Source organism: Silene latifolia, chromosome 10 (assembly GCF_048544455.1).
Source record: "Silene latifolia isolate original U9 population chromosome 10, ASM4854445v1, whole genome shotgun sequence".
Lineage (NCBI taxonomy): Eukaryota > Viridiplantae > Streptophyta > Magnoliopsida > Caryophyllales > Caryophyllaceae > Silene > Silene latifolia.
Genome location: NC_133535.1, coordinates 88,703,536 through 88,718,919, shown reverse-complemented (window position 1 = coordinate 88,718,919; position 15,384 = coordinate 88,703,536). Strand labels below are relative to the sequence as shown.

Below are 15,384 nucleotides of genomic sequence, written 5' to 3'. Positions count from 1 at the left end.
ATGAAAGAAAAGAACTTAAGGATCTAGTGTGAGTGTACGTAACAATTGTGGATCGTGAGTTATGCTTTTGGCGATGGGAGTTTTATATAGTTTATATAGAGAGGTATGTCATGTTGCGGTAATGTGGAAGAGTTGAAGTTTTGGGTTAAGCTAAAGATTTTGAGGTATAGGTTAGGTGGTGGGACGAGTGAATTGAATTATGAGAATTGTTTAAGAGAGCCTTAGATATATGCATGGCGAGTGTTTAGAGTATATGTGGTTATCTTTGACATGCGGTGGTGATGAGAATAATGAGAAGATATAGCTAGGATCTAGTATTAGTGAGTTATGAGGACGTAACATTTATCTTAAGAGCAGTAGGATGCGACAAAGAGAGTTTAATGGTTGTACAGGTCGTAGTAGATTTGGAAGTTTGAGTCTTGATGTAGAATAAAAGATTGATTCGTGTTGTGGTTGATTTCATTAAAGGTCGTGACCGTGCTTGTAGTAGTGTGATGTCTAGGAGTGTGAGAATATTTCAATAGTGTTGACAGTTGAATGATGATGATTATGAATTCGATAGTTTTGACAGTTGGAAGATAATGTTATGAGTGTGAGTAAACTTCGGGGACGAAGTTCCTTTTAAGGGTGGTAGAATGTAACATTCCGTTTGATGTTAGTGGATGGTAGTTGGTAGTGTATGGAGTTAGTGTCAGGAGAGTCTATAATGTAGTTGACGATATCGTGAGCCATGTTAGGGAGGTAGGAATAGTTGGTGGAGTTGGTGTTAAGAGTTCATGTTTTATAGGTTGGGGTTTTGTTTTGAGTTCTTAGTTGCGTTGTTGTGTCTTGGTTGAGTTAGTGATGCAGGAGCACTTGAAGAAAATAAAAATGAAGTCTTAATTAGTCGAAATGTAACTCACATTTCTGAAGGATTCAAAATGGGCTCAAGTATCGTGAATATGATAGCATGGAGAGGTCAAGGTGACGGGTTGGAGTCCGTCTAAGTCAACACGTCAACCAAGGAGGGTCAAGGTCGTGTGCTGATGGAGGTGTTTTAGATTATTAGTTTCCTTATTTTTGCTTTCCTAATTCTAGTCAATAAATTTTAGGTAGTATTGTTATTTCCTTATAGTTTCTTTCCTAATCTTAGCAAGATTGTAATAAGGCAATTTGCCATAATATGGGTCGGATTTCCTAATCAGTTTAGGACAAGTTAAGGAAGTTTAGGGAAGGGAGGTTGTTTCCTTATAGTATAAATAGGGTCTTTTGTATTCAGTTTTATTCATTCAAGTTTAGAGATTAATACAAGTTTTCTTGTTGCTTATTGCTTGCGAGCTTTGAGTGTGTTATTTTTTTCTTGCGAGGGAGAGATTAGAGTGTGGTTGATCCTTGCGAGGTGAGAGTCACAAAAACTCAGTCGTATGTGAGTTCTAGTTTCTTGCGAGGGAGGAGAGTTTATTCACGTCATATCCTTTTAATTTTCGTTCAAAAACATATAAAAATCAAATAAAAAGTTTATTATTCCGCTGCGTATTATACAACACAAATCGAACAGGCCAACGTACTGTTTAAACCCATAAAATCGACCAGATTTTACATCAATTTGGTATCAGAGCAAGGTTATTAATTTGTTTCTTAACAAGTTAATCTTGGGAAGTAAGGATGCCGGGAGAGGACGATTCCAGCAAGACAACCGGTGATGGTTCAGGCACACTTCAAGAACAGCTAGATGAGATGAAACAAGCTATGGCCGAGCTAAAGTATATGATGAAGAACCTTCCAATTGGACGAGGTAGAGAACGAAGTCCAAGTCATAGTAGGTCTCGTGGATCATATTTTGATGATGCGGTTTCCAAGTCCAAAAAGTGGAACAAAAACGATGATGATCGAGGTCTAAAACTTGACATACCTGATTTCAATAGAGATTTGGATCCCGAAAAGTTTTTGGATTGGATTAGGCAAGCTGAACGAGTTTTTGAGTACAAGGAATACGATGAGCATAAACAATTCAAGGTAGCTATTCTAAAACTCACTAAATATGCATCATTGTGGTATGAAAACTTGAAAAAAAATAGAGGAAGCGAGATAAGAAGAGCAAGATTGATACTTGGGAGAAACTTAAGAAGCACCTTATGAGAAGATTCTTACCAAGAGATTATGAGCAAGAAAATTACCTAAAATTGCAATCTTTATCACAAGAAAATCTGTCTGTGGCCGAGTACATTAAAGAATTCGAAAGGATGATGATTGTTTGTGATCTTGAAGAGAAGGAAGAGCTTAGAGTTGCAAGATTCATCAAGGGTCTAATACCGTCACTTGCATCAAAAGTTGAGGTTCAGATTTACAATGGGTTTGATGATGTGTGTCGTTTGGCTCTAAAATTCGAAAAGCAAGACAAAACAAAGAAATCCTATACCTATTCGAAAGGAGCAAGTTCTAGCTCGAGTTCTTATTCTAAACCAACAACGAGCAAGCAAAAGGAAGTTGTGACAAAAGAAGTAAAGGACAAAGGTATGGGTGTCGTGGAACCTAAGGGTAGCTCATTAAGACGCTGTTTTAAATGCCAAGGCTATGGTCACATAGGTAATGAATGTCCACAAAAGAGAGCACTTACCGCTCAAGAATTGCGCAAGATAGTTCCAGCATTCGTTCAAACCGAACAGTCAACAGAACTGTCTGATATTGAAGAGGACGAAGAAGAAGGCGTCGCCTATGATGTTGATCCATTGAGTGAAGAGGAGTGTTTGGTAATTCGTAATCTTCATGTGGAAACTGTGGGAAATAATCTGTATACTTCCCTTTAACATGAAGGATTATAACGATTTAATAAAGATGATCTAAGGTCATAAAATAAAATACATAAACATAAGTAAAAATATTTAGAATTAACCTTCGGTCCTAGCAAATATGGCATAAGAACAATATCAAAATTGATATTCGCCTATTAGTTGCACCCAAGACGATCTGAGATATGCCCTTTGATTATGCTAGAAATCGATCTAAAATTTTCTGTAAAATTTAGTTGTTTTTGTGTTTCTTATGATGAGAGAGAGAGGCTAGGTCAAGAAAAAGCATTAGGGTAGAAATAATTCTCTACCTTTCTTTTTATACAGACCGAAATTTGGAGTCAATTAGGAAAGATAAAAAACTCCTAATTTTCGTCCAAGCTAACCGAAATAAGGAGTAAAATTCTCCTTATTTTTGGTCTTTCCAAAAATATATAAAGTGTGTTAAATTGTCACCTAGTAAGGATCGAACCCATGAACTCTTGGCTTGTGTACCCTCACTATTACCACTATGACACATTCAACTTGTTGATATTAAATACAACTGATTATATTTAATTACGAATTAACAGATTAATTCGTCCAAGCTAACATTATATATATTTAATTAAATATAACTTATTATATTTAATTTACGAATTGACAGTTAATTCGTCTCACTTAATATTATTTAATTTTCATTAAATAATTATCTCATCAACACATCGACTAACTTTTTAGTCATTTTTGGGCATCAATGTGATTATATTTCTATAACCACATTTCTCAAACACATCCTATAGGTGTGACCTTTAGGGACCAGTTGATCACCGCCATCTGTATGATAATAACGTCAAACTTTCTAGCAAGCCAACCGTTATTAGGTAAACGTTAATCAACTGATTAAATATACGAAGTATACCCTTGTGAACCTGTAAGAGATTTACAAATGTTATCACGCTAATTTGTGGAGGACACAAGCTCCAACAAACTCCCACTTGTCCTCACAAGTGTATGTGTGATAACCGATTCTCATATCCTTTAAAATTTCTCCCACTCAATGTAAAACAATTTGCAAATCCGAATTCACAAAGGTCGTATTTTACAAGCGATCAGTATCAAGAGTGGTTTTCCCGACTAGAGAGTAACTTAACTGATAAACGAATCAACATTCGAGCATGGCCATGCATTTCAGTTACAACTCCTCGAGTGGCCCTGAGAAATAACTATACCTGATAAGGGTTGGATATTTTCCTCAACTCGAATCCTGCAGATGTAAGCACAGTATGAAATGACCCAGAAAAAATCTACTTAGCCCCAGTTACGGTAGACCGTGAGAAAGAAACCAAAGTCACCCTAAAACTGCCTTAATCTCAAGAGATAGTTGATAGTCAAAAGAATCGACTCTAGGAACACAATGGATGTCCTATCCACGACCTGGCACCGAATGTTATTAAACATTTAGGACTCCATTACGTTGTCACAAAAAGTTGTCCTACGAGGTATCGTCATAATCTCGTATCTGTGATCGATCAGTCAACCGTTTGACTTATGACTCGTTGAACCCACCATCAATCGACTGCACAATATAATAGCCGGAGTTATCAGCTCACATTGACAATTACGGACCAAAACAAATATAATGTAATTCAGTTCACTTTGTGGCGTTCAATGTTGTCAGTACAATCCACATGAAAAACAAAATATTCTATATATAAAACGATGAAGTTATAAATAATATATGAAAAAGATAATGTATCAAATCCATAATCAAGTACTACAACTTAGGAACATGTTTAATTCCCATGGAATTAACATGACCTACATGCTTATCATAATTCAACGGTTCAGTAGTAGAATCTGCTACAACACTTTCAGAGTGAAGACGAACCCGGACTGAGATCCGTTTGGAAGCTAGCATCTGCGCATAGCTTAGTATTTCCTCCATAAGTCAATACCCAATCCTTAGTCCTCCGTAGGTACCTGGATTCTTTTGGTACCGACTCATCATACTCAATGCATGTGCCACGTCTGGACGTGTGCACATCATGGCATACATGATCGATCCTATTGTAGATGCATAAGGAATACGACTCATGTGTTCAACCCCTTCAGGCGTCGTGGGTGACTGAGACTTGCTCAAGAACCTTATCTAGATAAGACTCCTGACTAAGTGATAACGTCCGTCGTGATCTATCTCGGTAGATACGGATTCTCAAAATACGCTGTGCCTCACCCAGATCTTTCATCTGGAAATGGTTCTTCAACCATTCTTTAACCGAAGAAAGGAGAGGAATGTCATTCCCAATCAAGAGTATGTCATCGACATACAATATCAAGAATACAATCTTGCTCCCACTCGACTTGATATATAAGCATGGTTCTTCGACCGATCGAGTGAAACCATACTCTTTTATCACTTGGTCGAAACGATGATTCCAACTCCGAGAAGCTTGCTTAAGTCCGTAAATGGAACGCTTAAGCTTGCATACTTTCTTAGGATGTTCAGGATCTATGAAACCTTCAGGTTGCACCATGTACAACTCTTCCTCCAAATAACCGTTTAAGAAGGCGGTTTTCACATCCATTTGCCAAATCTCATAATCATGAAATGCGGCAATCGTTAAGATTATCCGAATGGAACGTAGCATGACTACAGGTGCAAAAATCTCATCATAATGCAATCCTTGCACTTGAGTGAAACCTTTTGCCACAAGTCGTGCCTTATAGATATCTGGTTGCGCGTCTACGGAACGCTTTATTTTGTAAAGCCATTTGCCTTTGTAGAGGTTTTACCTTATTAGGTAAATCAACTAGATCCCATACGTTATTCTCATACATGGAGTCCATCTCGGATTGCATGGCTTCGAGCCATAGCTTTGAGTCGGAACAGGCCATAGCACCTTTATAGGTTACGGGTTCATTACTTTCTAGAAGTAAAACATCATTCTCCTCGACCATACCAATGTATCTGTCCGGAGGATGACAGTCTCTACCCGACCTCCTAGGTTCCTCAGGAATATTAACCGTATCATCAGTTGGAGGTACGACTTCCTCCATCTATTCCTCGGTTGTTGGTTGGAATCTCCGACAGCTCGAAGGTTCTATTACTCGACTTGTTCTCGAGAAATTCTTTCTCTAAGAACGTCGCACTAGCCGCAACAAATACTCGATGTTCGGTAGGCGAATAGAAGTAATGACCAAATGTTCCTTTTGGATAACCTATAAAGTATGTCTTGACCGATCGCGGGTCGAGCTTATCCTCGTGTCTCCACTTGACATAAGCCTCGCAGCCCCAAACCCGAATAAAGGACAAGTTGGGTATTGTTCCCTTCCATATTTCATATGGAGTCTTGTCGCTTGACTTTAGACGGACTTGGTTAAGTATAAGAGCGGTGTGACAAAAGAGCATAACCCCATAATGAATCAGGCACTACGGTGTGACTTATCATGGATCGAACCATATCAACTAACGTTCGATTTCTCCGTTCGGACACACCATTCAATTGAGGTGTTCCCGGTGGAGTTAACTGCAAAACGATTCCACAGTCTTTCAGGTGTTGATCAAACTCATTTGAAAGATATTCGCCACCCCTATCTGAACGAAGTGCTTTAATCTTTCTACCCAGTTGGTTTTGTACCCTATTCTGGTATTCCTTGAATTTCTCAAAGGACTCACTTTTATGCTTCATTAAGTAGACATATCCGTATCTACTCAAATCGTCCGTGAAAGTGATAAAATATCTATAGCCATCTTTAGCGGTAATTGACATAGGTCCACATACGTCCGTATGTATGAGTCCTAATAGGTCACTAGCGTGCATTCCTACACCTTTGAAGGAAATTCGAGTCATCTTGCCAATGAAACATGATTCACTTGTGCCATATGCAGAAAATCCGAATGAGGGAATAGTCCCATTATCGACGAGTTTCTTTACGCGTTTCTCATTTATGTGTCCCATTCGACAATGCCATAGATAGGTTTGATCTTTGTCACCAACCTTTAATTTCTTATTATTCATGTGTAATACTTCCGTGGTTTGATCTAAGATATAAATTCCATTCATGGAAACTGCTTTGCCATAAATCATTTCATTAAAAGAGAAAATACAACTATTATCCTTTATTGAAAATGTAAAACCGTCTTTAGCAAGTACGGAAACAGAAATAATATTCTTAGATAAACTGGGTACATAGTAACAGTTATTTAAAGATAACTCAAAACCACTAGGGAGTTGGATTACATATGTCCCCTTCGAGGCAGCAGCAACTCGTGCTCCATTCCCGACTCGCAGGTCCACATCACCTTTTCCGAGAGGTATGATGTTCTTTAGGCCCTGCAAATGATTACACAGATGAGAACCACAACCAGTATCTAGTACCCAAGTTCCGAAACTTGCATGGTTAATCTCAATCATATGAATATAAGATGGCATACCAACAGGAGCGACACGGCCTGCTTTGATGTCCTCACGGTAGACGGGACAGTTCCTCCTCCAATGTCCAGTCTTGTGACAATGGTGGCACTCTATGTCACCGCCCTTGCTCTTTGTCTTGCCCTGTGAGCCACTAGTCTCACCGGGCGCACTCTTACCATTTCCTGGCTTCTTAAACTTTGGCTTACCTACAGCTAGGTCGCCATGAGCCTTGCCCTTACCTTTACTCTTGTTGTGAATCGTGAGAACATCCTGCTTCATGCTCCCACTCAATTTCATATCCTTCTTGGTCTGCACGAGAAGAGACTGGAGCTCATGAGGACTCTTTTTCAAGTCATTCATGTAGTAGTTCGCCCTGAAAAGGGCAAAACCATCGTGAAGAGAATGAAGCATTCGGTCGATGACAATGCTCTCACCGATTCTACAATTCGAGTGACTCAGGTTTCTCGACATTCTCAATCATGTGAAGAATGTGTGGGCTAACCGGTTGGCTCTTCTGGAGTTTCGCATCAAAGAAGCGATAGGTATGCTCATATGTGATGATTCTCGGTGCCTTTGAGAACTCATTAGTGAGCGTGGTGAAAATCTTGTTTGCACCTTGGGCAATGAAGCGTCTCTGCAAATTGGTTTCCATTGCAAAGATGAGTACGTTCTTTATCGCACCCGCTTCCATAACGAAATCACTATAAGCGAGTGACTCGTTGGCTCCTGCATTTGGGCCTGGGTTGACCGGTATTGGCTTAGTTAAGTACCCGAGCTTACCGTCAGCAGTGGCAGCATTCCGTAGTGCCGCCTCCCAGTCAGCAAAATTTGACCCATCATTCTTCAGTCGAGTGGACTGATTCATTTCGTCCATGAACATTTTTAGCCAGGACGAACGATCTAGTGTGGCACTAGGCATTGGGATTGCGTTATTTCCAGCCATTTGTTGTAACAGTATTATTGATAATAAACGTGTTCTACACTGCGAAAGAAGAATAAAATAATAAGCATGTGCATCATTTTTATTTTAAGTCTAATGAACTAATGACATAACGCGAAGACTCAAAAACATTTATACAATTGACCTTCCTCAAGAATTATATAAATGACCCCAAGACTCAATTCTCTGTAAATTGATAAGCTAACCTGTTAGCTAATTCTACCGTTAGAATTCCTGGTCGATAAATTTCTGTAAATTCTATCTTTAGTCCATCATAATCACGAGAAACTCTTCGGACTATGATGTTGAGGTAAACTAAGTCAAGACAACTACTTACCCAACGTAGAAGGGGTCATATTAGGCCTACCGACGAAGAAGGGACTCATAGATGTTTGCCCTTATAAAGACTAATCTCAATTTCCGGTTTTAGAGGAAGATCCCATCAACTATTTTTAATTCATTTTAAGTGAACTATAATCTAGCATGCGAGAATGATTTAAACTAAAGTGATGGCTTATAGACTGTGACATCTGCATGTCCATGAAAACTAACATACAACTATAGAGTCAATTTTCATGCATTTTAGTAGTAGGTGGTTTGGTTTTAGGCGGAATATGATGCAATTACTAACATGTGAATGAAAAGCAATAAAATGAAAAACGTAAAAAAAAATACAGTAAAAGTCCTAGTGTGGCCTATCCTATCAAAATGAACAATAAATACAAGTTTGGAATCCATCCTTGGACCCGAGAAGCTTGTCTTGATGTTCCATCTTGATCCATGTAGCGGGAGTGAGCTTGAATCTTCATCTTTAGTCTTCTTTGAAATTACAATAAATAAAATTACATAATTGACCTATTAATTACATTCTAATTTCAAAACACAAAACTAAAATAAAGGAGATTCGAGATCTCATAATTACATAAAAATCATGTTTCCTTCATTACGAAAACATAATTGACTAAGGCCACACTAAGTATTACAAATTACAACCGATTGCAAAATTAAATACGTAAATAAAATTCATTCATTCGATTCATTCAACAAAATTAAAAGCATCAACTAAAAATAAATTAAACATACATTACACAATTCATTAATTATGTTGATTAATTTATCCAAACCACCTATTTAAATTAAATTAAGTGACAATTCCGCAATTTAATCACATTAATTTCATTTCAATCCATATTAAACTTGTAATATGAATTCTATCCGTCAAAATTTTAAACCGCTTTAAAATAACTCGGTATCTTTGAATTGTGAACCGATTCACAATAACTAATTGGCCAAAAAAAAAAAACCAAAATCCAATTGTTTTAAATTGGTCACGGCTAAAAAAAAATTTTTTTTTTTTTTTATATATCAGCTATCACGGCTAAACTTAAAAAAAAACAGCCTATTTTTTTTTGTATATTATACACGGCAAGTAGGAAAACAAAAGGGAAAACTTTCCAAATTTTATTTTCTTTCGGCAATTAGGAAAACCTTCCAAAAAAATTTTTTTTTTTTTTTATTATTGCTGTACGTGAACAGTACAGAAACGAAAAAATAAAAAAAATTCCACGGTTTAAAAAACAGGAACCCTAATGCCCTTTTTTTTCTTTTTGCGGCAAACATGCCCTAAACAAAAAACATTAAGATGAACAAAAATCGTTTATAGATGCTATTAGAACGAGATTAACATATGGATTAATGAAACATGATTAACTGTATATGCCAAAACTATATAGCAAAAACAAATTTTTATATCATCAACAAGACGATTCCATTTAAGCTTAATTTAATCCGAATTAAAACAAAGCGTCTACCAATTCTTCATATAATCATTCTTACTGATTAAAACAACAATATGAAAAATCAAAATGGAAATATCGCATCAAAAGAAGAACAAAAACACGGCTGCCAAAATTTTCATCTTGGCAAAAAATCAGACGGCAAACAAAAATTTTTTCACGGCTGGAAAAATTTTTTCGATCCTTCAAATTTTATTGTTTAAATTCAATTTTATGAAAATCATCAAAATAAAAATCGTGGCCTTGGCTCTGATACCACTTGTGGGAAATAATCTGTATACTTCCCTTTAACATGAAGGATTATAACGATTTAATAAAGATGATCTAAGGTCATAAAATAAAATACATAAACATAAGTAAAAAGATTTAGAATTAACCTTCGGTCCTAGCAAATATGGTCTAAGAACAATATCAAAATTGATATTCGCCTATTAGTTGCACCCAAGACGATCTGAGATATGCCCTTTGATTATGCTAGAAATCGATCTAAAATTTTCTGTAAAATTTAGTTGTTTTTGTGTTTCTTATGATGAGAGAGAGAGGCTAGGTCAAGAAAAAGTATTAGGGTAGAAATAATTCTCTACCTTTCTTTTTATACAGACCGAAATTTGGAGTCAATTAGGAAAGATAAAAATCTCCTAATTTTCGTCCAAGCTAACCGAAATAAGGAGTAAAATTCTCCTTATTTTTGGTCTTTCCAAAAATATATAAAGTGTGTTAAATTGTCATATAGTGAGGATCGAACCCATGAACTCTTGGCTTGTGTACCCTCACTATTACCACTATGACACATTCAACTTGTTGATATTAAATACAACTGATTATATTTAATTACGAATTAACAGATTAATTCGTCCAAGCTAACATTATATATATTTAATTAAATATAACTTATTATATTTAATTTACGAATTGACAGTTAATTCGTCTCACTTAATATTATTTAATTTTCATTAAATAATTATCTCATCAACACATCGACTAACTTTTTAGTCATTTTTGGGCATCAATGTGATTATATTTCTATAACCACATTTCTCAAACACATCCTATAGGTGTGACCTTTAGGGACCAGTTGATCACCGCCATCTGTATGATAATAACGTCAAACTTTCTAGCAAGCCAACCGTTATTAGGTAAACGTTAATCAATTGATTAAATATACGAAGTATACCCTTGTGAACCTGTAAGAGATTTACAAATGTTATCACACTAATTTGTGGAGGACACAAGCTCCAACAGAAACAACTCCGGTTGAAGCTGAACAAAGGGAGCAAATATTTCACACTCGTTGCAAGGTACATTCTAAAATTTGCAATCTAATCATTGATAGTGGATCATGTACCAATGTTGTGTCAAAGGAGTTAGTTGATGAGCTGAAATTACAAACCGAGAATCATAATAAGCCATATAAATTGCATTGGTTGAATGGGGACAATGGAATACAAGTAAGGAAGCAAGCATTAGTTTCTTTGAGCTTGGGACCTTATAATGATGATATTTGGTGCGACGTGATTCCTATGAGTGCGTGCCATATTCTATTGGGACGACCATGGCAGTTTGATCGAAAGGTTGAACATGATGGAAGAACTAACATATATAGCGTGACCAAGGGCAAAACAACATTCAATTTGAAGCCTTTATCACCTAATAAAATCAAGGAGCTGAAATCAAAGAAGGGGAGCTTATTTATGGAAGCTCGTGAGGTTGAAGAGGTTCTATCTCGTGGAGAACAAGCCTATGTTCTTATGGTTCGTGAATTAGAAGCCAATGGTGAAGGAAGCAGCCGTGAAGTTCAAGAACTATTAAAGGAGTTTTGCGATGTATTTCCCGAAGAATTACCGGTTGGATTACCTCCTTTAAGAGGTATTGAACATCAAATTGACTTAATTCCAGGAGCTCAATTACCAAATAAACTAGCCTATCGTTGTAATCTCGAAGAAGCAGAAGAATTACAAAGGCAAGTACAAGAATTAATTGATAGGGGTTATGTTCAAGAAAGTTTGAGTCCTTGTGCCGTACCAGCTCTATTGGTTCCAAAGAAAGATAGGACTTGGAGGATGTGTATTGATAGTAGGGCCGTTAACAATATCACAATAAAATATCGATTTCCTATGCCGAGGTTGGATGATATGTTAGACGAGTTGAGTGGATCACGAGTATTTTTGAAGCTTGATTTACGAAGTGGTTATCATCAAATGAGAATTCGTGAAGGTGACGAATGGAAAACAGCGTTCAAGACTAAGCAAGGGTTGTATGAGTGGCTCGTTATGCCATTTGGTCTTTGCAATGCTCCTAGTTCGTTTATGAGATTGATGAACGAAGTGTTGAGGCCGTTCTTAAACAAGTTTGTGGTGGTGTATCTCGATGATATTCTTATTTATAGCAAGAGCAAGGAAGAACATATTGAACATCTCCGTGAAGTGTTTATAATGCTACAAAAACATAAACTATATGGCAAAATGGAGAAGTGCACGTTCATGGTGTCAAGCGTGGTGTTCCTAGGTTATATTGTTGGTGAGAATGGTGTGAGCATGGATCCGTCCAAGGTGGAGGCAATCAAGGCATGGCCGGTTCCTAAATCAACAACTGAGGTTCGTAGTTTCCATGGTTTGGCTTCATTTTATCGAAGGTTTATCCAAAATTTCAGTACAATCATGGCGCCTATAACCGAGTTGACGAAGAAGGGTGAATTTGTATGGACTCCTAGTGCAAAGAAGGCATTCGAAGAGGTAAAATCTAAACTAAGCTCCGCACCTGTTTTAACACTTCCTAATTTTGATAAATTATTCAAAATTGAGTGTGATGCGAGTGGAGTTAGGATTGGGGCTGTTTTGGTGCAAGATAAACGTCCAGTAGCTTACTTTAGTGAAAAGTTGGGTGGTGCGCGATTGAATTACTCGACTTATGATAAGGAGTTCTATGCAATTGTGAGAGCATTGGATCATTGGGGTCATTATTTGCGACCTAAACCATTTGTGTTACATTCGGATCATGAAGCATTGAAGCATATTCATGGACAACAGAAGTTAAATCAAAGACATGCCAAGTGGGTTGAGTTTCTACAATCTTTTACTTTCTCATCAAAGTATAAGACGGGAGCTTCTAATGTTGTTGCTGATGCGTTGTCTCGAAGACATACTTTATTGATCGAGTTATATGCGAGAATGCTTGGGTTTGAACATATCAAAGAACTGTACAAATCTGATCCAGAGTTTGCTAAGGAGATTATTGAGCCAACGGGGTTATATACTGTTCAAGACGGTTATCTTTTCAAAGGCAATCGATTATGAATTCCCAACGGATCAATCCGAGAGCTTTTGATTCGTGAAGCTCATGGTGGTGCAATAGCTGGACACTTTGGAGTAAACAAGACTAATGATATTTTGAGTGAGCATTTTTATTGGCCAAAGATGAGCAAAGATGTGCAAGAGATCGTGGCTAAGTGTGTGGTGTGTCAAAAGGCAAAGAGTACGTTCAATAAGGGACATTATATGCCCCTGCCCGTACCTACACAACCGTGGAATGAGGTAAGTATGGACTTTATACTTGGTTTACCTAGAACTCAAAGAGGAAAGGATTCAATTATGGTTGTTGTAGATCGATTTTCAAAGATGGCGCATTTCATCCCATGTCATAAAACCGATGACGCTACCAATATTGCTGAACTTTATTACAAAGAGATTGTTCGATTACATGGTATTCCACTTACTATTGTGTCGGATCGAGATGTTAAGTTCTTAAGCTAATTTTGGAAGACATTATGGAGATTGGTTGGAATGAAGTTGTTATTTAGTACTTCTAATCATCTACAAACAGATGGACAAACCGAGGTGACTAATAGAACTTTGGAAAGCTTGTTACGAGGTTTGGTTAGCAAGAGTACGAAAGATTGGGATGTTAAGTTAGCTCATGCTGAGTTTGCATACAACCGAACGCCGTCAATGACCACGGGAAGATCACCATTCGAAATTGTTTATGGGGTGAATCCGTATCTTCCTATTGATTTGGTTCCTATACCAAAGAAGGATGTGTTGAGTTTCGAAGTAAAGGAAAGACAAGCTGCATTTCTTCGAGTTTGTGAACAAGTTAAAGCACAAATCGAGAAAGCCAATGCTAGATACAAGGAGAAAACAAATAAACATCGAAAGCAACCTGTTTTCAAAGTTGGAGACTTAGTATGGTTACACTTAAGGAAAGAACGTTTTCCATCCAAGAGGAAGAATAAATTGATGCCAAGAGCCGATGGACCATTCCAGATACTTGAAAGCTATGGGACTAATGCCTACAAGTTAGAATTGCCGAGTGAGTATGGAGGTGTAAGTGCGGCATTCAATGTTGGAGATTTGTCACCGTACTTAGATGACGAAAATTTGAGGTCAAATTCTCAAAAATAAGGGGAGAATGATGCAGGAGCACTTGAAGAAAATGAAAATGAAGTCTTAATTAGTCGAAATGTAACTCACATTTCTAAAGGATTCAAAATGGGCTCAAGTATCGTGAATATGATAGCATGGAGAGGTCAAGGTGACGGGTTGGAGTCCGTCTAAGTCAACACGCCAACCAAGGAGGGCCAAGGTCGTGTGCTGACGGAGGTGTTTAAGATTATTAGTTTCCTTATTTTTGCTTTCCTAATTCTAGTTAATAAATTTAAGGTAGTATTGTTATTTCCTTATAGTTTCTTTCCTAATCTTAGCAAGATTGTAATAAGGCAATTTGCCATAATATGGGTCGGATTTCCTAATCAGTTTAGGACAAGTTAAGGAAGTTTAGGGAATGGAGGTCGGTTTCCTTATAGTATAAATAGGGTCTTTTGTATTCAGTTTTATTCATTCAAGTTTAGAGATTAATACAAGTTTTCTTGTTGCTTATTGCTTGCGAGCTTTGAGTGTCTTATTTCTTTATTGCGAGGGAGAGATTAGAGTGTGGTTGATCCTTGCGAGGTGAGAGTCACAAAAACCCAGTCGTGTGTGAGTTCGAGTTCCTTGCGAGGGAGGAGAGTTTATTCACGTCATATCCTTTTAATTTTCGTTCAAAAACATATAAAAATCAAATAAAAAGTTTAATATTCCGCTGCGTATTATACAACACAAATCGAACGGGCCAACGTACTGTTTAAACCCATAAAATCGACCAGATTTTACATCAGTTAGTATGGTTGTTTTTATGTATGGGTTGAACTTCGGGGACGAAGTTCCTTTTAAGGAGGGAAGACTGTAATACTACGGTTTTATGAGTCTCTGGGTACTCTATCGAGTGGGCCTTACTCTGTCGAGTAAGTGTGTTTTGCGTTTTAAAATAGTTTCTGACCTGTTGAGTACTCGATCGAGTAGCCTTGGTACTCGATCGAGTAGGCGGCACTCGATCGAGTACGTCAGTTACTCGATCGAGTAGCCGGTTTACGGGGGGATGATTTGTCGGGTTTTGTTAATAATGCGAATTAATATATAAACACTTCCGTCACTTTCATAATACACTTTTAC

At 37.3% G+C, this 15,384-nt stretch overlaps 1 protein-coding gene across 1 annotated transcript; it reads left to right on the top strand.

The window, feature by feature from the left end:
• The first annotated feature begins 1,644 nt into the window (after positions 1-1,644).
• LOC141607870 (uncharacterized) lies at positions 1,645-13,194 on the top strand. Its single transcript, XM_074427219.1, has 3 exons — positions 1,645-1,995; positions 2,058-2,770; positions 11,235-13,194. Exons 1-3 carry the CDS (start codon positions 1,645-1,647, stop codon positions 13,192-13,194), a joined length of 3,024 nt encoding a protein of 1,007 aa, XP_074283320.1.
• The last annotated feature ends 2,190 nt before the right edge of the window (positions 13,195-15,384 follow it).

Coding starts and splice junctions, on each gene's coding strand:
- LOC141607870 (XM_074427219.1), top strand. CDS start 1,645: ATGCCGGGAGAGGACGATTCCAGCAAGACAACCGGTGATGGTTCAGGC. Junction 1,996..2,057: donor ATGAGCATAAACAATTCAAG/GTAGCTATTCTA, acceptor GAAAAAAAATAG/AGGAAGCGAGATAAGAAGAG. Junction 2,771..11,234: donor GAAACTGTGGGAAATAATCT/GTATACTTCCCT, acceptor AATCATTGATAG/TGGATCATGTACCAATGTTG.